The sequence below is a fragment of the Schistocerca serialis genome, chromosome 5 (assembly GCF_023864345.2).
Source record: "Schistocerca serialis cubense isolate TAMUIC-IGC-003099 chromosome 5, iqSchSeri2.2, whole genome shotgun sequence".
Classification (NCBI taxonomy): Eukaryota; Metazoa; Arthropoda; class Insecta; order Orthoptera; family Acrididae; genus Schistocerca; species Schistocerca serialis.
In genome coordinates, this window is record NC_064642.1 from 570,258,684 (window position 1) to 570,282,487 (window position 23,804).

The 23,804-nt window shown below is 37.1% G+C and overlaps 1 protein-coding gene across 3 annotated transcripts in view; it reads left to right on the forward strand.

Annotated features, from left to right (window-relative positions):
- LOC126482292 (uncharacterized) overlaps positions 1–23,804 on the forward strand; it is a 137,762-nt gene that overhangs the window by 58,073 nt on the left and 55,885 nt on the right. For 2 of the 3 annotated variants that reach the window (XM_050106292.1, XM_050106294.1), the window contains exons 4-6: positions 2,929–3,078; positions 15,172–15,580; positions 17,171–17,272. In XM_050106292.1, the coding sequence (XP_049962249.1) occupies positions 2,929–3,078; positions 15,172–15,580; positions 17,171–17,272 (661 nt within the window). The remainder of the gene's footprint in view (positions 1–2,928; positions 3,079–15,171; positions 15,581–17,170; positions 17,273–23,804) is intronic. The other variant, XM_050106293.1, reaches the window with a different exon arrangement.

Genomic DNA, 23,804 nt, shown 5'->3' on the forward strand with positions numbered 1-23,804 from the left:
TAAATCGAACAGATTGTCCAGCGGTAAAGGAAAAAAGAGAAATTTTGGTTCAACTTAGGTAGATGATAAAAAAATTACTTAAAACAAGATCATTTACACAGGGAACATGATTTGAAGATAATAAACGAAAAGCTGTGAAAAGTAAATGTCTGTAGGAATACAAATAAGTAAAGAACATAAGATATACGACATATCTGCAGCAAAGGAAGTAGAAAACAATGTTTATTTATTTATTTATTTATTTATTTATTCTTTGCCCATGGACTCCAGCTGAAAATCCAGCTGAGAGTATTGGGTGTGTCATACAATAGCCTATTAACATCAAACTTGATTTCAATATATATATAAATGAAACAAATGATTAAACAGAAATAGTCCATAATCATACAAAGGTTTTACATGTTTCACATTATATGTACACACAAATCAAAAAAACATACAGAAATGATAATTTTTACAGGTACATTTCAGTAATGATATATTTAAACACATCTTAGTATTCACTCAAACTGTATATACATTTCTCTGTGAGATATAGTTTCAAATGATTTTTAAAACATTTTAGATCTGTTTCTTTTTTAATGATTTTGGGGAGTTTATTAAAAACCCTTTTGCCTGCTTCTTCTGGGGCAGTCATAGACAGTTTTAGATTTCTGTTTATCATGTAGTAATTTTCATTTCCTCTTGTACCGTGTTTGTGTACATCTTTATTTAGGAGGTGTTTATCACTTGACCTTACCACCATTATGCTTTGGTATATATACAGTGAATATACTGTCATAATATTATAGTGTACAAAAGCTTGCCTACAGGTCTGTCTTGGTGGTATTTTTGCAATGCATCTCACTGCCCTTTTCTGAATTGTGAATATTCTTTTTAGGTAGCCAGCTTGTGCATTTCCCCATATATGAACCGAATAAGACAAATGTGGGAAGACAAGTCCATAATACATTGATCTGAGGACTTTATCATCCACAGTCTTAGCTGTTTTATGCATGATGAAGATCTGTTTGTTTATCTTTTTACACAGTGCATCTATGTGCTCCCCCCATGCCAAATGTTTGTCTATTATAGTTCCTAGAAAATTTGTGCTGGTTACTTCTTTAATAGTGTTTCCATTTATATTAACATTTATATTATAATTTTCACTATGCTTGGTCTGAAATACTACATTCATTGTTTTAGACTGATTCATAAACAGGTTGTTTTGTGTTAAATATTTATTTGCATTTTCAATAGTCAGGAGTGCTTCCTTCTCAAGCTCCTCCTTTGTGTCAGCTGTGCAAATGATTGTTGTGTCATCAGCATACATTATAAGTTTCTGATTTATATAGTTAGGGAAGTCATTTACGTAGAGTATGAATAGTATTGGCCCAAGCACAGACCCTTGCGGCACACCGTGTTTAACTGTTTGTAATTCTGATATGTAGTTTGTTATGTTTCCCCCACTAGTATGTCTGATTTCTGTGCATTGTTTCCTATTTGTAATGTATGATTTAAGTATGTCATAGCATTTTCCTCTAATTCCATACTGATATAATTTCATCATTAATTTTGAGTGGTTCACACAATCAAATGCCTTAGATAGGTCCATAAAAATCCCACAAGTCTTTTGTTGCCTGTCAAGTAAATTAAGAATGTGCTCAATTATATCTGTTGATGCTGTTTTTGTTGACTTCCCTTCTCTGAAACCATGTTGTGATGAATGCAGTATACTGTACTTTGTTATAAAACTTACAATTCTATTCTTTATTATCATTTCATAGATTTTAGCAAATGTTGAGATCAATGATATTGGCCTGTAATTTCCTAATTCATCCCTGTTCCCTTTCTTAAATATTGGCTTCACTTTACTTACTTTCAGTGAATCTGGAAATATACCTTCTTCTATCGCAGCATTCAGCATGTGTGTCAATGGTTTTAATATACATTCTCTGCATTCCTTTATGAGATGTGATGTGACACCATCCAAGCCACAAGAATGTTTAATTTTAAGTTGTTTTATTAGGTTTGACACTTCTGCATCTGTTGTAGGTATGAAAACCATAGTATGATTTGTATGTGGGGGGTTTAACAATTTACTTACTGCATTTGTTTTATTTTGACTTATTAATTCGTCTGCTACAGTAATATAATATCTGTTAAAAGTATTGGCTACTTCTAGAGGGTTTGCGTTGCTTTTCCCACTCATCAGTGGGCAGATGTCCTCTGCCCGATTTGTTACTTTTCCTCTCTCTCCATTAATGAACGACCATAAACCTTTTGAGTAGTTCTTTCCCTTATCTATAGACATCCTGATGAATGATGCTTTAGTTTCTCTGATAAAACTACAGTACTCTTTCTTTTTTATTTTATACAGTGTGTTGTAGGCCTCATTATTTTTTTGTTTGGAGAGGTCATAATACACTCTCAGATTATTTCTGGCATGGATTACTTCTCCAGTCACCCAGCTTTTCTTTTTTTGTTGCTGTTTGACAAGCCTTTTACTAACACGACATGTAACATCATAATAATAATTGAATAAAGAATAAAACTGGTTCCATTTGGTAATGACTAAACTTCAATTATTCACTGTTAGTTGCATAAAAGGCTGTTATGATTATGTGAACATATGCAACTGAGAGTGCCAAGAACTGGAATTATGTATTACAATAGAATTTTATATGCCTAATCAATTAATGGAACTAAATAAAGCATATTTCTGTTCACTGAATGAAATAGCTGTTATAACAGTAGACAGTCCAACTGTCTTGGTCATAAAGGTAGAATGTTCCATCTAAAGCTCAGGTTAATGCTCCTTTATGTTTAGCCACAGTTCCTCCTGTATTACACAAGTACTTTTTATAATATGAATAGATAGTGTGCATAATAGTGGATAAATCACTATACCTTTAATAGTTATTATTTTCTGTGCATCTTTCCCCACAGAGTGAAAAACAGGCTTTCTGCATTAACATGTGACACTGAAAATATCCAAGAAGTCCCCATTATAAAGCAGAACAATGGGAAATCAGTTGCTGAGGGCAACAAATGTAAATTAAAGGATACTGGTGTGCAAACAGTTGAACTGCAAGACATGTAAGTCTCATTAATAGTTAATATTGTTTTTAACTTAGTAAATTAGAATGAAAGCTACTACTACTTAAGGGGGTGGGAGGGGGGGGGGGTGGAGGAGGAGAAAAAAGAAAAGAAAAGAAAAGAAAAGAAAAAAGAAGCTGCTGCTTCCTCAGTTTTATGCATATCTACTGTTTATACCATATTAATAATATTTGCATTAATATATTGAAATTTTTCAAAGAAAATAACTATCAACACTCGTAACCATGAAGATTAGTTTGTGTTATACTACTGCATGTCATGCAGCTGTACAGTGAACACAACTATTTATTGTGTAGCTAACAGGAATTTTCAATCCTTGAATCTAAGTAAGCCAGATAACGAAGAAACAGTGGCTAACGATATATGATTTTAATTTATTTTCTAATTGGTTAAAGATTCCCAATTTATTGCTTTATGTGTTTTGGGGGTTTGATGAATACTTTTGCATCATAGTACCTACCTACCTCCAGTCAACCATAGACAAGAAGGCAAAGTCTAATAATTGTCTTGTGAGTGTGCAAATCACAGTTCATCTGAAGCTGACTTTCATTATCACAACAAAAACCATTTACAAGTAAACATGCTGGGAACTGTGTACAAGAATTTTTTTAAAAATCTTTACTAAGGTAAACTTGTCCAGACACTAGACTCACATTCAGGAGGACACAGTTCAGATCCTAACCCAGCCATCCAGACTTGGGTTTACTGTGGTTTCCTGAAATCACATAAGGCAAATGCTGGCATGGTTCCTTTGAAAATAAGAAGTCCAATTACCTTTTATATCTTTCCATCTTCTGAGCTTCTGCTCCCACTCTAATGAGCTCATCATGATGGTGCTGTACATTAAACCCAAATCTTCTTCCCAAGATCTCTAGAGGCCTTTGAAAGATGTGCAGTTATTTCCATTATGAAATACTCTCACTGCTCACTTCTGCTGAATAAATGCTTTCTTCACATTTTGTCGACAGCTCCAGAAGATAATTCCAAATTCCATAAAACCACAGAATGAAAATTTATAAAACAGTCTATCAGTTTTGTCTTTAGTTCAAGTGAATGAGAGAGGCTTTGAAGAGCATAACATCTTGAACTGAGCTTCTTGATTACTTTATGTTCGTGTTGACTACATTTTAATGAATTATTCAGCTGGATCCCATGGAATTTTACAAAGTGTGTTTCAGTTAGTGTGTAGCTATCAATCTGTGGTGATTGTAGGTCATTTGTGTCAATTTACATTTGCACAACATGAACATTTCAAAGATCAAGTCTTCCATTTTTTGCTGTGGAGCAATTGTAGACCTGTTCAATTTCCTTCTGAGTTGTGTCTGCACTCTTCAGTAGTATGCTGAATTTTTAAAAATCTTTACTAAGGTAAACTTGTCCAGACACTAGACTCGCATTCAGGAGGACACAGTTCAGATCCTAACCCAGCCATACAGACTTGGGTTTACTGTGGTTTCCCGAAATCACATAAGGCAAATGCTGGCATGGTTCCTTTGAAAATAAGAAGTCCAATTACCTTCTATATCTTTTCCCCTTCTGAGCTTGTGCTCCAACTCTAATGAGCTCATCATTCTCATCTGAAAGTAAAAGACACCCCTGACTTCTGTTTCTCAATTTGTCCCCCCCCCCCCCCCCCCCCTCAATATTATGAGTCTGTGCATGTTACTGCTCAGCACAAAGTTTTTATTCCTGTTTATGAAGCTTAATGTTCGTGTACTGAGAATGATAATCTGACATCTTGCTTTTGTTACACATATTTTTTTTTTACATGTTGAAAGTTGCTCACAAGCACAAGTTAAAACAGACAGCTACCCTAGTCTTCAAACGATGATATATGATATGTTGAATTGTAGCGGATTATGATGTGTTCCACTCCATGCACAATCTGTCACCTAGTTGATATGTGTGACAATTTGTATGTTACCAATACTTTTCAATCACCATTCTTGAAATTATTTGGTAAATTGGATCTGCTATGCAGTTCCATTAGATCATGAGTTGAGATTTCTTCACCTTCTGCAGTGGGCAAGTGCTGAAAGCTCTGATCTATTCAAGCTACTAAAATGATGTAATCAGTTTTGCAATAACTCTTCTGTGTTATAATTACAATGTTTCCTCTATGCAATTTCATTTACAATTGCAAGTGATTCAGATCTCAAACAACTAGTAGCTCACAAATAGATCATAACATGTATTGCTGTACTGATTTGACATTTCAGAATGACAGTTCTTTATCATCTCCAGCTATTGTGTCATTGACATTATCGCCCAGGCCTTTTCCTCTGTAACTTCCGAGGCACCACCAAGCCAGAATGTCAAAGCAAAAGCGGGCCTTCCTTGCAGGTTGGGAACGCACACTCACCATCACACCTTGTCGATGTCTTGAGACTTGTTTTGCATCCATCTACATATATGGCAAGCCAGAGTGCACACACTGTAATGTTTCACACTTAAAAACTACCTAAACAACGTTTGCAGTTTCCCAAAACATCTTTCACTTGCATAGTGGTTAGTAATGGAACATGCTATTCCACAGACTCTACATTTGACATGACAGTGTGAGCCTCTGTTGTGCCAGTTTCATATATCCAGATCCTGAGAACCAAGAGGTGTTGGTTGTTAGTGAAATGCCAACAAGATTACATTTTGTTCATCTATATGAGTAAATATAGAGATAAACTTTTCAGTTGTGAAAGACTTTTATTTTTCAAATATCACAAACAATTTCGGGCTAAAAGGTGCCCATCATCAGGTGTAATATTACTGAAAACAAGATAAAGGTAACGTTAAGGAAAAATTTTTCACAAATGCTTATGAGCATAAGCCAGTGGATACTAATAAGAACTTTCTTACCTTAAATACTACTTGCAGTTAGGTTAGTAGTGGTGAAAAATATAAGAAATGTCACAGAGCAGTGGCGACTGGGTAATCGAGAAAGACATAACACAGAATAATTGGTCGAAACTTAAGTCACATGTTGTGACCCCATGTGCTGCAGGACTGAATAGAACAGAGGCAAACCCACAAGCAAGAGCAGGACAAGGAAAGGTGCACACGGAGAAAGGAAGTAAATAGATAAGCTACTAAACTAGCATGGTAATGCTATAGCCATCTAGTATAATGATTAGGAAGTGTCGTGACATCAGCTAACCCAACTGTTCAAATGAAACTGACAGTCTTCAGTGCAAACTGAGAAAATATGCTATGATGTGATGTAACTGATGCTGAAGGGACAGAAAAGTAAGAGAGTTTGTTAAGACAAACATCAAATTGATCATTTAAGAAAATGCAGAGTCAGAAATGTAGACTATAAAGTAATGTGAATTACACCAAAGAAGGTTTAACAAAATAGACTTATTGATTAGATAAAGTGCCATATAGTAAGAAAAACGATTTTTTTTTCCATTCAAAAATATAAACACAGTGAACGAACTTTTAAACCTTCCTGAGTATTAAGAATGTGCTATTTAGTTGAGATCCAATTAGACTGCACCAAACATAATAAAATAATTCATAACTAAAGGGAAATTTGTATGATGTTGTTGCTTTGGTTGTTGAAATAATCCAACAGCTCCACTTGAAAGTGGAAAAGAAGCACACTTGTGGAATAATACAATAAGGGAGGAAGCTGCAAAGAAAAAGGAGCATTCCTTGTATGCTTTCAGGAGAGAACAGAGGAAGGAAGGAAGTAATACACTGAGAAGAAGAAAGTGGTTAAGAGCATGATGGTAGGTGAGAAGAGAAAAATTAATGGGGAAGTGCTTAAAAATGATAGAAGATGACAGTGAGGGAAGTAAAAAAGTCCTCTAAGGAATGGTTATGCAAACAGGAGAATCGTGATGAAAAATATCAGGAAGATCAGTAAAGAAGGAAAAGAAGTTAAGAATGTACAGGAAATCAAGGAGATGGGGAAGAAACATTTTTAAAAGTTAGTAAATCCCAATGGAAATATGGGAGAGAAAATTGAGGAGCCTGGGAATGTAAAGGATGCCATTGTGGACCTAACCAGGACTGAAATATAGGAAATGCTAGAGACCATGAAAAGAGGAAAAGTGCCTGGATTTGATGAAGCAAACGTGGAGATGGTGAGGGCAGCTGGCATTGCTGGAGTGCATTGGCTCTATAGGGTCATGAGAATAGTATGGAAAGAAAGGACTCCCAAAGACTGGAAAATGGATCTGATACTTAATAAAAGGCATCTCCTAGAGAAACATCATGAATGTGGTAAGAGTTTAATAAGGTTTTCCTGGACATTGAGAAGATTTATGATAGTATGAGAAGAAGCAAGATCTGGGAAACCCGACAGAAAAAGGGTAATGGAAGGCTGATTGACAGAAAAATGGGCTGATGTAAGTGGCTGCAACATCCCTGCTACTTTCCATCACCATTATGAAAGAGAGAAAGGCAGGAATGACAGTGCGAATAGGAGATGAAAATATGAGAGCAGTACTCTTTGCATATGATTCAATAGTGTAGCACAGTGGAGCAGGAGAGGCACAAGAATGGATAAATCCACAGGAGAAAGAGGTGAGACAGTAAGGATTAAAATTTAACGCAGAGAAGTGTGAAGTGATAGTGACGATGAGCAATAAAATGAGAGTAGCAATGGATAGACGTATTAGTGGGCAAGTACTAAAAAAGTGGAAAGTTTCATGTACCTGGGAAGTGTACTAGAAGACAGTGGGAGGAACGATAAGGGGATCAGTGAAAGGGGAAGGCAGTTACATGGGACTCCTGTGGAGTATAAGAAGCCTGGTATGAAACAAGGATGTATTGCCAAAAAGTAAGTAAATGTTACACCAAATATATTATTCTCTGGTACACATGTAGGCATCAGAAATATTGGTACAGTAGAAAAGGCAGGTGAGTAAGACACAAACTTGTTAGAAGAAATTTCAAAAAATCAAAATAGGACTTCTTAGAATGGATAGAGTAAGGAATGAGACGATGAGAGAAAAAGTGAAAGTGAAACCCATGCAGAGAAAAAGTGAAAGTGAAACCCATGCAAGTGACCATAGAAAAGACAAAATTGAGATGGTATGGGTACATTAAAAGAATGTGAGTTTGGAGGATACAGAGACAGGCTTGTGAAATGACAAGAGTTCTAGAAGAAGACTGAGAGATTATTGTTGGAATGAAGGAATGAGTGAAGAATAGAGGTGAAGACTGGGACAGAGTGCAGTGAGAAACGTGGTAGATGAGGACAAGAACATGAGCCATTGCAGCAACACGTCAGTAAGCACCTGAAGATGATGAGCAGCTGTCTTGTTGAAATATTGTGCAGTTTCCACAACATTATCCGACACAAAGCCTGTGAACCAGTGAAGCAGTTACTACATTGGGAAAGTCTTAAACAGCACTTACAATATTATTATTAAAATATTTTCCACTTCTTTTTGTTAACAAACTTTTCATTGAGTCTGATAGAAATACAATCGTTCTGTGCTCTCAGTTGCCCTGTTTCCTTTTTAACAATATTCCAAATTATTTTAATTGCATTATCAGTGGTGCTAATCTCAGACACAGTGCACACACTTCTGGACTTTTTAACAACTTTTCTTAATACAGTGCAGTAGTGACTGTTTCTGAATCATCACTCCTTCTAGCTATAATATAAATTTCCCTTTTCTGTTTACAAGATTTTTTTATCATTTTTGTAAGCTATGGCATTTTAGATGGTTTCGTATTTCGTCTCACATAATAAACACACCCTAAGCAACACAAACAAAAGTATGGCAATGAAATAACTCACATTTCATACAATCCACTAGCCAAAGACTGCTGGATTCTTTTGCATAAGACATGATTTGGCTACCCGTATTCAGTTATTACCATCACAAGAGATCGGCTTACAGGAGGCAAACTTCATACGACATGGTGGAAACGAAATATAATTTTTTTTATTTTTAACCTTCTGTTCCATCATTTTCATCATCGTATTGACTTCTTTATTTTTTTCTTATCATTCTTTTTTTTTGTCTGGAATCTGCCTTTGTCACATATAACCTTCAAACGAGTTTCAACCAGGACTGCTCATCATGTCAGCTCTTATATCAAAAAGAAGATTTTACAGTTTACTTTTAGCACTGAAACTTAATTTTTTCTGTCTTGAGTTTGCTTATAAAGGTCAGTTTTAATCACCGTGGGCAAAGTGAGCATGATTAATAGTTCTGCTGCAGATTGCCGACCGCCATTTTCTTGGATACGAGGGTGGTTTGAAAAGTTCTCGGAACGGAATAGAAACATCACTGAAACTTTTTTTATTTTTCAGTGTAGTCTCCTTGTAGATGAATGCACTTGGTTCAATGATGTTCCAGTGCCTTGATACCACCTCAAAGTTAGTTTCCTCCAGGCCTGCAAAATAGTTGTCAACTCCGGATATCAGTTCTACGTTTGAAGTGAATCTTCGTCCACCAAGAAAAAGTTTCAGTTTTGGGAAGGGATCAAAGTCTGACAGAGCCATATCAGGTGAATATGGTGGGTGTGGCCAAAATTCATACCTTAGTTCGTGTAATTTTTCCATGGCGATGGCACATGTGTGTGGGCACGCATTGTTTTGAGGGAAGATGACTTTCTTCCTTGCAAAACCTGGCCTTTTTTTGCGTATCTTTTGTTGAAACTTGTCCAGAAGGTTAGTATAGTATTCTCAAGTATTTGTTTGCCCAGCGAGGAGATAATCTACAGACAGAATCCCTTTTGCATCCCAGAACACTGATGCCATGACCTTTCCTGCTGAAGGAGTTGTCTTTGTTTTCTTTGGTGGCAGAGAGTAGCAGGTTATCACTGCTTTGACTGTTGTTTTGTCTCTGGGGTATAGTAATGCACCCAAGTTTCACCTGTGGTCACAAACCGGCACAAAAAATCTTGTTCATTTCTCCTAAAATTGGCCAAACATTGTTCTGATACGTCCATTCTCATGCGTTTTTGATCCAGCATCAAGAGTCGCAGCACCTATCTTGCAGATAATTTTTTCGTTTCTAATTCTTCAGTTAAAATGTGACCCTTTTCAGATGACACCTGGTAAGTGTGAGCAATTTTATGCACTTTCAGTCGGCGATCCTCCACGACCATTTTGTGCACTTTTGCAATGATTTCTGGAGTTGAGACCCATCTTGGCCAACCACTGCACAGATAATCATCTAAGCTCTCCCAACCAAATTTAAATTCATTTTTCCACCTGGCAACAGTTGAACATGAAGAAGCAGAGCCCCCAGTGTATTCTGGAAATTGGCATGAATGTCGTGTGCTTTCATACCTTTCTTTATGAAGTACTTATCACTGCTCAAATCTCGATTTTTTTTTTCCATCTTCGCAAATCACTACGCAGGAACTACAACAGAGCCACATCAACGCAACAGCTCTCCTCCAAGAAGTGAACAACTCGTTGCGCTAGCACTGACCTCTCGTGGTGATTCTGAGAACTTTTCAAACCACCCTCATGCATTGCACATCAAGAGGTTGTGGTTAGGTTATGACATGAGTATAAATTCAATGCTACAAAACATGTTTTGTCTACCACAGTTAAGTCATTGGCCATTTAAAATCAGCTGTGGACAGAACATCTCATGTTCCCACCATGCCTGATGGGAGCAGCTTTCAACATTAAACCATGTTACATGAAAAGCATTTTAGCACTTGTGAAGTGATCTGCTGTGGTTGTGTGTTGTCTTTAACCAATTGATAGCCAATGTGGCAACACTGTAGTACCAAGTGATAGATGTCAGCTATCAAGTAATTTTAAACAGACTATAGTATGGTATAGATCCATTGCAATACTGAGGGTGCCTACACACAGGATTCAGTAGAGTCCACAATGGTTGGCAATGGAATTTTTTCCCACTGTTTGTGCAACAATTTCCAACCAATTTCTCAATTTGGCGCGAGTGACAAGGGGGGAGGGGGGTGACAAGTGAATTCTGTTCTCCAAGACAGAGAGCAGAGTTTGTATTATTTTGAGACATGACAGCTTGGATAGCTGGGGCAGATACAAAACCACAGTTGCTTCTTCAAAAAACAAAGACAGGACAGATCCAGTTGAAAGGAATATGAGTGAGTTCCATCAAATGAAGTGGCCATGTAAAATGTGGACATTACCCTAATCATTGTTAGGTATGTACTTTGCAGTACAGTGATTTGACAGGAGGACAGTTGGTACATATGGCAATTTCTTGGACAAGGTGACTATTTTTCTTTGGATTGTGGGCAGAATGGCTTATAACCAATTTTAAAGACACTTTCCATTCTGCTTACGGATATTCCAAGTCCTTTGCTGTCTTTAATAGAATTGAAATAGCAAACTTCAAAGTTTTCATTTCATCTTCCTGAACTTTAATTCCCTTTCCAAATTTCTCTTAGGTTTACTTTATTGCTTGCGCAGTTACTTATTGAATATCATGGGGTGTAAGCTACAAAAAAGTCTCACTCTCTTCTTACCTACAGCTTCTCTTTCATGTCTTTCAAGGCTTATAACTGCAGTCTGCCATCTGTACAAATTGTAATTATCTTTCTCTCACTACATTTTATTCCTAATTCCTCAAGAATTTCAAAGAATGTCTTCCAGTCAACAGTGTCAGAAGTTCTCTATAAATTTACAAATATCATAAATGTCGGTTTGCCATATTATTGAGTCTATCTTCTAAAATAAGTCATAGGATCAGTATTGCTTCACATATTGCTGCATTACCTTGGAACCAAAACTAATCATCCCCAAGGTTGGCTTCTACCAGTCTGTCTATTCATCTATAAATATTTTGTGCCAGTATTTTGCTACATTGGATTACTGAACTGTTGGTTATATAATCATCGCATCAGTCAGCACCTGCCTTCTTTCAGATTGGAATTATTACATTCTTCCTACACCTTGAAAGTATTTACATTTACTTACACATGAAGTGTCATGGATTTCAGTACTTTTCAAAGGAAGCTGCTGTGCAGCAGAACTGTGGCTATATCAGTCGCACCGAGTGACACTTGCGTTTAGAAGGAGTGCAGTTCAAATTCCCATCCAGACATTGAGGTGTAGTTTTTCTATGGTTTCCCTAAATTGTTTAAGGCAAGGACATAACTGATTTCTTTCCTCAATCCCAGCATGCATTCCATCTCTAATGTCCATCTCAGCAATAGACCATTAAACTCTGAACTTCCTCCATTATTCTTTGTATATGGTACCAACATTTTCTTCATTAGACCATGACTTTCTTTTGGTGGTTTCTACTTTGTGTTGTTCATTGCCTATATACTGCTACATGTTCTAGGCAATTTAAAATTACCACGCTACCGCTACGGACGCAGGTTCGAATCCTGCCTCGGGCATGGATGTGTATGCTGTCCTTAGGTTAGTTAGGTTTAAGTAGTTCTAAGTTCTAGGGGACTGATGACCTCAGAAGTTAAGTCCCATAGTGCTCAGAGCCATTTGAACCATTTTGAACCAATTTAAAATTAAATACATAAACAATCCTATTGTCCGCATTTTCCAATTCTGTCATGGTGTCAGTTTTATTTACACAGTGTAACAGTTAACAGTTTCCAAAATTATACTGCATTTTTCAATTTTGTTCATTGGTATACTGACCGATCTTTAATTCTATTGAAACTTGTAAATATGTGTTAATATTTTTCAAATGATGTGTACCAAGTGGATCTTAGACATAAAGCATCTGAGATGCTATGTACTCTCAGTTTGTTCAGTAGGTGTCTTCTTCCTCAGCTTTTCTTATTTTTTGCTTCTTCCATTGCTTTCTTCTGAACTTCCATTCTTGCACTGTCTTTACTCTTACATTTCTGCTTCCTTTCTACCTTGCTTCTTCCTCTTTTTATCCCCCTTCTCTTGATTTATCTTCTCTTGTATATAACTTCTTCTACTTCCTCTCATCCTTCTTCATCATCATCATCATCATCTTCTTCTTCTTTCCTTACTAGTATTCTATCTCTTCATTATCTTTTGCTTGTTGGACTTCCATCTGTTTATTTTCTACTTAGTGTCCTCTTCTTGAGCTTGAAATTTGCTTGGTTTGCAAGTAACATTTATTCAAAATGAAACTTCCTGGCAGATTAAAACTGTGTGCCCGACCGAGACTCGAACTCGGGACCTTTGCCTTTCGCGGGCAAGTGCTCTACCATCTGAGCTAACGAAGCACGACTCACACCCGGTACTCACAGCTTTACTTCTGCCAGTATCTCGTCTCCTACCTTCCTTTATTCAAAATGTTAGCTGTTATTGCAATCTTTTGCTAGTTTGATATTCCACACATTTGCCTCATCTTTTTTTCCCAAAAGCTCAGTGGGGGAAAGCAAAACTGTTTTATGAAAGATGTAGGGAGGATACAATCCAGTGCCCTGAACTGCTGGACTTGGTATACAGTATGGTAACTTATAACTGACTTCCAGCAGACAATGTTGCAAGCTCCCTTTTATATTAAATTGCCTATCATTTACGTTAGGAAGTTCTTCCTCATTTTAAAACCTTGCACCTCATTTCTTCTGTAATGTCTTCAACAGATTTTTATATGTACTGGACTTATTTAACATTCTCATGTACACATTTTTTCTGTTCGATTTCTCTAGCAAGGCATCCTCCTTTTGCAGCTGCTGTTCTGTTTAAACTGACAAATTACCTGTGTTTTTGGAATATTTACTTTTTTCCTGCAGTTGAAATTTTAATTTCCATATTTCCTTAACTGTCCCTCTTGAAGCTTTTTTTAATTAATGCATCTTACTCTAACTATTTTTGTGCTCCACCATGAAATTTTTCTGTCCATCTCCTTAGTGATACTGCTCATGATTTTTGTGGCTATCCAGTCCAACCTCATTGTACTATATTTCTGTACCTCTTTTTTGCAAGAGTATTTTCACTGCTTTCCATTCAATTGTACCTGATCCTGTTCATTTTCCATGTATTTCCAGTAGCTTTCTTGAGATCACAGTTGAGTTACGTGTTTACTTGTTTCATTCTTCTCCACAAATCCGGAATTTGGCACAAGTATCACCATTTTGTCCCTATCCTGGAGCTCAAGTCATCTATAAATTTCTGTCATGTCTGTTATTTCAGCCATTATTTTCACTGGTAGTCAGTTCACATTTGAATAGTTTTCATCTGTAGTAGCTTCACAGCATAACACTATCAACAATGGAAGATTATGATCACAATGAATTACAGGCCCTACTGCTACTCTTTTTTTTTTTTCACTGATTTGTCATCATTTGCACAGTTTATCCTGTGGTTATGGCATCTCCTGATATTGACATTCCTTGTCATTGTCCCAGGGTTCCATCGGTAATAGAAATTGAGTATAGATTAAGACATGCCAGTTAATGAAATACTCACTTCTAGAGCTCCTGTTCATTAACAAAACCTATAGGCAGTAATGCAGTCATCTAGCATAGACTAAAAACTGTAGTGTCAAAATACATACATGCAGATCAGAACAGTTCATTACCCAGATTATCTATATCTAGTTCCATATAAAGTTTCATAAATTCCACTGCTTTTAAAATGAGGTGATGGTGGCAGATGCCCTTCTAAGCACTCTAACATAGTCTTAAAGTAGCTTTTAGCTGTCACTATGGTTTACTGATTGTTACCTTCACACTGCATGTAACAATCTGCATGGAATCATTCTCTCTTGCTATTAGTTTTCATGCTGAAATTTACTGGCAGATTAAAATAGTGTGCAGAAATGACATTTGCACTCTTGCTCCATCCTTTCATGTCCACTACAGGAGAGCCTCTTTGGTGCTTAAAGTGGGTGAGGGGTACTGCTAATTTGAAGCTTTGAAATTGGTCTTGGGACATATGAGAATAAGTTCTTAGGTAAGAACCTTACTTGTGAAAAGCAAGAGTCCAGAGTCAAATCCCAATCTTGTGTATATGTTTTAATTTGTACAGAAGTTTAATTATCGTTTCACCCTGCTACAGAAATAAAAGTATTAATTTTCATATTTATTAGTCATTTCAAAGGTGTGCATTGTGCTCAGCTTTCATCTTTGGTCATACATTTTGGAACATAGATATCTGCTAGAAGCCAAGTCATTAAAACAAAAATCTTTCACAGTTTTTCTTAATTCTCTTTTAAGTGTATTACTCGACAAGGAGTTCAAAGACAAGAAATTTAGCACAGTTGCTTCAAACACAGAAGAAACAAAGGTTAAATATGAAAGAAGTCAGAAGAAATCGAGTTCATCTTTTCTTTCACCAGAATTCAATAAACCAACTAAAGCAGTTAAAGAATTGGATGATCCTGAAACTGCAAAACATATGCGGCCAGTGAGTGCTTCTTTACAAAGATCTTATGATAAAATTAGAAGCGCATCTCCATGCAGAAGATCAAGATCTCCAAGCCCACGTTTTTCTGTGTTGTCACGGACTAGGCGCAAATCCTACATGGAACAGAAGCAACCAGTGTTCACTGACTTTGGATGGAATGATAGTAACAGAAATGTTGGTGATAAGAAGACATACAATATTCTTGCTCCTGAGAAAGAGGTTTGTGTTGAAAACATTTCGTCCATTATGTTCAATGAATGTATATTATCTTTTAATCATAGCAGTGCTCTTATTTAACTGTTCACGTAATTTGAGTGGAAGTATGAAACTTGTCTAGTAGAAAGGGGAATTGTCAGTAGGATATTAGGAAGGAAAGAGAAACAAGTGGAGGACAGGTACTACCAGTGACTGAGGACAGAGACGTGCTGAACAAAATTATACGTCAGGGTGACAATTTGCATCTGTGAAATCCAGGCAAGCTAGTGTTAGATGGGAGAATCCAGCTGGCATCCGTTTGAACCAGCCATTGATGTTTGCTGAGAACTGTTCCATAAAATTGGATTGTCAGACAGTGATGTTTATATAAGGCTTGGCTGTATTCAGAGATGCCTGTACCCATAATGGAATAGTAGGTGGCAGTGACACAGCTGAAATAGGCTGCATGGGTACACAGGACATACTGTATTATGGTAAGATTCTGAAAGTAGACACGGCATAAGGATGGACTAGAATATTTTTCTAAAGTCAATGAACTATGGAATACCAATTTTAGAGGGGTAAGAAGGATTTTGAAAAGAACTGCTTTTCGGGGTGCAGTGAAAGGTAGTCAGAACCCTGGTGGAACTGTTTCAGTACAGAGTGGTATCATGTGAATGACTGGTGCTCCTTTCTGCTTGGTTGTGGATTATTAAGAGAATGAAATATTATGTCACAGAATCTCTTATTTTTTTACCAGTTTTCCAGGATTATGTTTGTTAAAATACCCTTAGCAAGGTGTTCTGCGTATTCAGAAATGGATTTTTTGTTACTGCACATACACTGTATACAGATAATAAGCCTACAGAAGAAAAAACATCTCTGTTCTCATACTTCAGCCCTTTCTCCTCCTAAACCTTCATATTGACCCTCCCTATCTTTATGTTCACCTCACCTAACCGGCCCAAGAAACAAAGTTGCCTCAATCGAGCCACAATGTTGGGAGAATGTAGCTGTGTGTGTGTGTGCACGCATTTGTATGTAATATCTGTCTCTCTAAAGAAGAATAAAAGGTCAAAAGTTGTGTGGTAATATTCAACTTCATTTCTATGTGACTCTCCACTTCTTATTGTGCTGTGAAAGTTTGTCCTTCCTTAAACTTTTGTTTAGTTACAATAACATTGCTCACTGCTCATCAACTGCTACACATGCACACTTGCAGCTAGTAAGTGATGTTTGTTCTTTGTCTCCAATGATATTAATGCTGACTTCTCTAATACTCTGTTTTCACTTGCAAATGTTTTATTAGTTGTGTAAGAATTTGAATTAAATATTTCACCAGCAGTCTGCAGGTGTTTAAATGTAACTGTAAGTATTGTTGCACATTATCAACTTCTTATGTGTTACAAAAAGTTACAGGGATGCAGTGAACCGAAGATAATAGAACAGAAAAAAAATTAATAAGAAATAACAAGTCAAGTAACTGTTATTTTTAACTGCTGCAAACTTGCACATATAATCTTTGCTGAATCAGTTAATATTTAACGTTCTGTGCTCTGATATGTGATTTTATCTTCCACTTACTAGCAATTTCAAAACTAAGAATCTTTACAGGTCCATCCCCTTGCGCTACAAGCATTAAGAAATAGACAAACTGAGATTGAGGAGTGCCTTGCTCAAGAATCCCAGGTACTAAATGCTGCCCAAACTCCAATGGTAGGTTAGCCCACATATGATGCATATCCATGGTTTGTAGAAGTAAAATAAGCAGCCTCCAACTTTCTCAGCATAAGATATATTATTACTATTTTAGTATTCCATGTGACAAAATAGCAAAGAGTTCCACAGTTCTCATGGAAACTGATATTGTGTACTGTGGAATAAACATTTGAAAGTTTGGGGTCAACTGAAGAATGAGATAAAACTCATCGGCTTTGACCAATGACATATTTTACTCATAGATAGCAATTGGCGTATTATGAGCTGTAGATAATACATTGTTTATCTACTGTGGTGAAGCATCATAATTGCAAATAGAAATAAATGAATGAATGTGTTATTAGGAGACAGACATTGCGTACGCTTTTTGTCGTTCATAGTAATTTTACATCATCTGCATGTATGTTTTGAATTATACCTTCATCTGATAATGATTCATTTGAACTACTGTTTCCTCTGCAATTGGTTCATATCTTACACTATGTAGGTCAGCTGAAGAACAGGATACTAGTACTAGTGAAAGCAATAAAAATGACGTTCATAATACTGGCATCGTGTACTCAGTTGAACTACAAAGGTTGTATCCTATTCTTCAGTTGAGCTACATAAATCAACTGAAGTACAGGATACAAATTTTATGGTTGTCACTTTTTTTGCCTTCGCTAGTACTAGTATCCTATTCTTCAGCTGACCAACTGAAAGATAGGATACAAATTTTATGTTTGTCTCTTTTTCAGCTTTGCTACTATTAGTATCCTATTCTTCAGATGATACTAGTACTAGCGAAAGTGAAAAAACTAACTTAAGTAAAATTTGTATACAGGGTGAGTCACCTAATGTTACCGCTGGATATATTTCGTAAACCACATCAAATACTGACGAATCGATTCCACAGACCGAACGTGAGGAGAGGGGCTAGTGTAATTGGTTAATACAAACCATAAAAAAAATGCACAGAAGTATGTTTTTTAACACAAACCTACGTTTTTTTAAATGGAACCCTGTTAGTTTTGTTAGCACATCTGAACATATAAACAAATACGTAATCAGTGCCATTTGTTGCATTGTAAAATGTTAATTATATCCGGAGATATTGTAACCTGAAGTTGACGCTTGAGTACCACTCCTCTGCTGTTCGATCGTGTGTATCGGAGAGCACCGAATTATGTAGGGATCCAAAGGGAATGGTGATGGACCTTAGGTACAGAAGAGACTGGAACAGCACATTACGTCCACATGCTAACACCTTTTTATTGGTCTTTTTCACTGGCGCACATGAACATTACCATGAGGGGTGAGGTACACGTACACATGTGGTTTCCGTTTTCAATTATGGAGTGTAATAGAGTGTGTCCCGCCATGTCAGGCCAATAGATGTTGAATGTGGTGACCATCATTTGCTGCACACAATTGCAATCTCTGGCGTAATGAATGTCGTACACGCCACAGTACTTCTGGTGTAATGTCGCCGCAGGCTGCCACAATACGTTGTTTCATATCCTCTGGGGTTGTAGGCACATCACGGTACACGTTCTCCTTCAACATACCCCACAGAAAGAAGTCCAGAGGTGTAAGATCAGTAGAACGGGCTGGCCAATTTATGTGTCCTCCATGTCCTATGAAACGCCCGTTGAACGTGTACCTCACCCCTCATGGTAATGTACATGTGTGCCAGTGAAAAAGACCAATAAAAAGGTGTTAGCATGTGGACGTAATGTGCTGTTCCAGTCTCTTCTGTACCTAAGGTCCATCACCGTTCCCTTTGGATCCCTACGTAATTCAGTGCTCTCCGATACACACGATCGAACAGCGGAGGAGTGGTACTCAAGCGTCAAATTTAGGTTACAATATCTCCGGATGTAATTAACATTTTACAATGCAACAAACGGCATTGATTACGTATTTGTTTATATGTTCAGATGTGCTAACAAAACTAACGGGGTTCCATTTAAAAAAACGTAGGTTTGTGTTAAAAAACATACTTCCGTGCATTTTTTTAATGGTTTGTATTAACCAATTACACTAGCCCCTCTCCTCACGTTCGGTCTGTGGAATCGATTCGTCAGTATTTGATGTGGTTTAAGAAATATATCCAGCGGTAATGTTAGGTGACTCACCCTGTATATGTCAACTGATGTACTCCATGCCAGTATTACGAATGTTGCTTCTTTGGGTTTCATTGACCTATGTAGGTCAACTGAAGAGTAGGATACTAGGATTTTCTACTGTGAAAAAAGTGATATGCAACATTACGTTGGAAATATGGATGTACATGATAAATGCCCATGATCTGTTTTCTCTGTACCACAATCATTTCTTTCTCAATATTCATCTATGGTTTTAAATCTTTGCAATTCATCATCTGTGGTAACTTCTGATGTCATTGGTTAAATTCAATGGATTATACCCCATCTCCCGTATTCCCAAATTTTGATACTGACTTCATTGCCTTTCCAACTGATGCCTGTGAAAGCCCTTCATCTATTATGTTTATTACAATGTAAGTTCTCTTTTTTATAGCAATGCTCTTATTTAACTGTTCCTAGTTCTGTAAAATATTTTAGGTGCTCCACGGTAATGCATGTATATATGTAGCGCTAATAGAATTGTTGGTTAAACTTAAGAATTTATCGTCTTTGGGGAAATTTAGTAAAAGGAAACTTAATAACAATAAAAAGGGCTGTGCTAGCACATTTCCGGATAATGTACGAGTGGTTTTAAACCATCGGAAATGTGGTGCATCTTGCAACTAATATATTCTAATATATTAACTGGGTGGTATTTATTGGGATATTATTTAGTGAAACAAATGTAATAACTTTTATTTGCAGATATGTCATATCAAGATGTGTGTGGCACAATGTTTTATTCAGAATTTATAGCAATTTCTTAAGTGATAGCTAGGTTTGGCCCTAACAGGTTAAATTGCTGTGAGTAAAATGAGCAGCAATGACATTTACAGTCATCATTGCCATCTACTTTTGGTGGGATTTTTGGACTATCTGATGAGTGCGGAGGTGGAGGTTAGGTTTGGACCTGACAGCACAGTTTAAATTGTTGCAATTGAAAGGAGCAGAAATGGTATTTACACTCATGATTGCCACACACTGTTTACAGTACTTTCAGAATATGTTCCTATTTTCAAGGTAGTGGCTATAACAGAAACTAATAGTACAGCAAAATTTAACTGCACTTTTGCCTGTATCATATCCTACAGAATTAAATTTCATTATGGCACCACATCCCTTTATATAACTAACATAATTATGGTATGTATCAAATGCCTTTCTCCCATTTGTCCCACAGTTTTATGCAGTCAGTCAGTATCACCTGTTGCCAACTGCTGTTCCATATTTTGCATACTTTTCTTAAAAAGTCATATTTGGTATACAGTGTGGCTAGTAATAGGAATACTTCTAATCTAAGGTATAGTGTCATATATGTTTATTTAAGATATATCCATGACTTTTAATCACTTTCGGACTTCTGTTAAAGTGCACTGAGTATTTCCCTGTGATCAGTTAATTCCATATCTACTGTGCAATAGTATTTCAGTACTTCATGGTTATTTTGTGTTAAATTAGTGTTTAAATTTGTGTAATTGCTATTAGGTGGAATCTTCAATGCAGAATAATAGATGCTTAAAACATTTCATCACTAATGCAGCGAACACGTGGTGTGTCGTGGGGCAATCACTCTGTTTTTAAAATAATTGAAAAGCCATGATCGCTTCAATCGTTTATTAGATGACCGGTTTCAGCACTCTGAAGGTGCCATCATTAGAATTGTGAAGGTATAACATAACAGGTTGAGCAAGGGCTTGCATGAGTTAACTATATACATTACAATTATTACAGAACCACATACCTGAAACATGGATTAACATTTATAAAACTGTATGGACATCATGGCATATGAGGCAGACCATCTGATAAAATCATTGTCACAACCAATAGGCGAGCAGTGGTAGTTTTATCTGGTGGCTTCAGTTTTATATTTTATGGAAAGAACGACCATGAGAGCAGTTTTTTATTATTTTTTGTTGGTTGTGACAATGGTTTTATCAGATGGTCTGCCTCATATGCCATGATGTCCATATGGTTTTATAAATGTTAATCCACATTTCAGATATGTGGTTCTGTAATAATTGTAATGTATATAGTGAACTCATGTAAGCCCTCCCTCAAACCTGTTATGTTAGACCTTCACAGATCTGATGATGGCACCTTCAGAGTGCTGAAACCGGTCATCTAATAAACGATTGAAGCGATCGTGGCTTTTCAGTTATTTTAATTTCATCACTAACTTCTGGCTTGTTTCCTAAGATGCAGTCCCGTCTTTGAAATGTACAACAAGCTCTGCCTAGGACTCGCACAAAGCTTTCAAGATTGTGATATCCTTTATTCTGAATATTGTTTATGCCTACCTACAGAGGAAACTGTTGCTTACACATTTCTTTTTCTGATCTCCTTACCTTAATTTACTGTACCTTTTTTTGGGTATGGGCTGGACACTTTGAAAGGTGGAATGAGTAACAGAATTGTGTTTAGTTCTCTTTGGTCCTAACCACACACAACATATTACTTTGAGCTGTCACACTCTTCCTGATTGAAGTACACACTGTCCGAACAATATCTATTCATGCGTTCGAAGGTACCCACCCAATGTGAGGTGCTGGTGCTAGGAGTGGGGAAGAACCAACTGATCTGTGCTATGCTGTGGTCAGCAATGTTGTGTCGATCGCAACATGTTGAGCAATTTGGTGATCCAGTTGGATAGTGGCCAATCATGCAAATATGGCTGGTTAGTAGTCATCACAATGAATAAGAATTCTGCACAGTAATTGATCCACATGGATGCTTTTATGCATGGCCCTACCTTTTATTTGATAGGAAATACCTGTGTGTGAACTGCAGAAGAGGCGAAGTGGGATGTACAGTTTAGGTCTCACAACAATGTTATCCATGGGGAAGTGACCTGTGGGATGCAGGATTGGAAATAGGAATTGCATAGTGATGGTGTAGGATACTGCATAGGTTTTTGGGTAATGGAATACTACTTGGGTGATGACGGTACAGTTTTGGGTGGGTGGGACATGAGGGGGGAAGAGTCAACTTTGTGGTGAAGGGTGTAGTCAAGTTTCTCAAGCCCTCAGTATTATTGCATGATAAAAAAGAGTATTAGTTTGTGGCTGCTTCACAACGGCTTTATTGGTCTCACAGGAATAAATGACATGGGAAATCTGTTATTGCCCAAGCTAGGCAGGATAATAAGTGCCTGGACAAGGTTGCAGCTGTATTGTGATAGGTACTTGTTTCCCACTGCATATGATGAACCTACCAATGCCAAAGCTACAGCGGAGGGAGTTTTTAATGAGGTGCAGATGACATTTATCAAAAAAGAGATCTTAGAGTGTGTGTCAACATCTAAGAATATAGCTCATTGAGTTGAGAAGTACTGGGAGAAGTAGATTTGGAAGTACAGGACGAAGTTCTGATAGAAAAAGTGGATATCTCAGAATATGGTTGGCCAAAAGATTTAGGAAGGAGGTGGTGGGTTTGGCATCAGTAGAGTAGTAGGAAAAGCAGTGTTCTATGATAGCAAAGCCATGTACACAGAGGTTGTTGGTGTACGGAGGCATAGAATCTACAGTGATAAACAAGGAGTGTGGTGTTAACGGGAAAGGAACTATAGGAAGGTAGTGTACAAAGTGATTAATGTCATCGATGTAGGAAGGTCCAGTGCAGATACTTAACTGGAAATGCAGGTCATCAAAGACAGATGATCTTTTGTAGTGGTATTGTATTTAGCCATGTTGGACAAGTATGAGGGAGGCATTGGAGTTGGGTTTATGAAGCTTGGTGAGCAGTTAAAAGATGGATGTACATGGTGTTGCCAATAAAAAGAGGGAGATGGATTCAGCAGACAAGTTCTGTGGGATTGAAGATCAGCTGAGGATCATGTTGTTGTTGTTGTTGTTGTTGTTGTTGTTGTGGTCTTCAGTCCTGAGACTGGTTTGATGCAGATCCTGTGCAAGCTTCTTCATCTCCCAGTACTTATTGCAACCTACATCCTTCTGAATCTGCTTAGTTTATTCATCTCTTGGTCTCCCTCTACGATTTTTACCCTCCATGCTGCCCTCCAATGCTAAATTTGTGATCCCTTGATGCCTCAGCATATGTCCTACTAACTGGTCCCTTCTTTGTGTCAAGTTGTGCCACAAACTCCTCTTCTCCCCAATTCTATTCAATACTTCATCATTAGTTATGTGATCTACCCATCTAATGTTCAGCATTCTTCTGTAGCACCGCCATTGCCAGTCTACATTTTATATCTTCTCTACTTCAACCATCATCAGTTGTTTTGCTCCCCAAATAGCAAAACTCCTTTACTACTTTAAGTGTCTCATTTCCTAATCTAATTCCCTCAGCATCACCCAACTTAATACGACTACATTCCATTATTCTCGTTTTGCTTTTGTTGATGTTCATTTTATATCCTCCTTTCAAGACACTCTCCATTCCGTTCA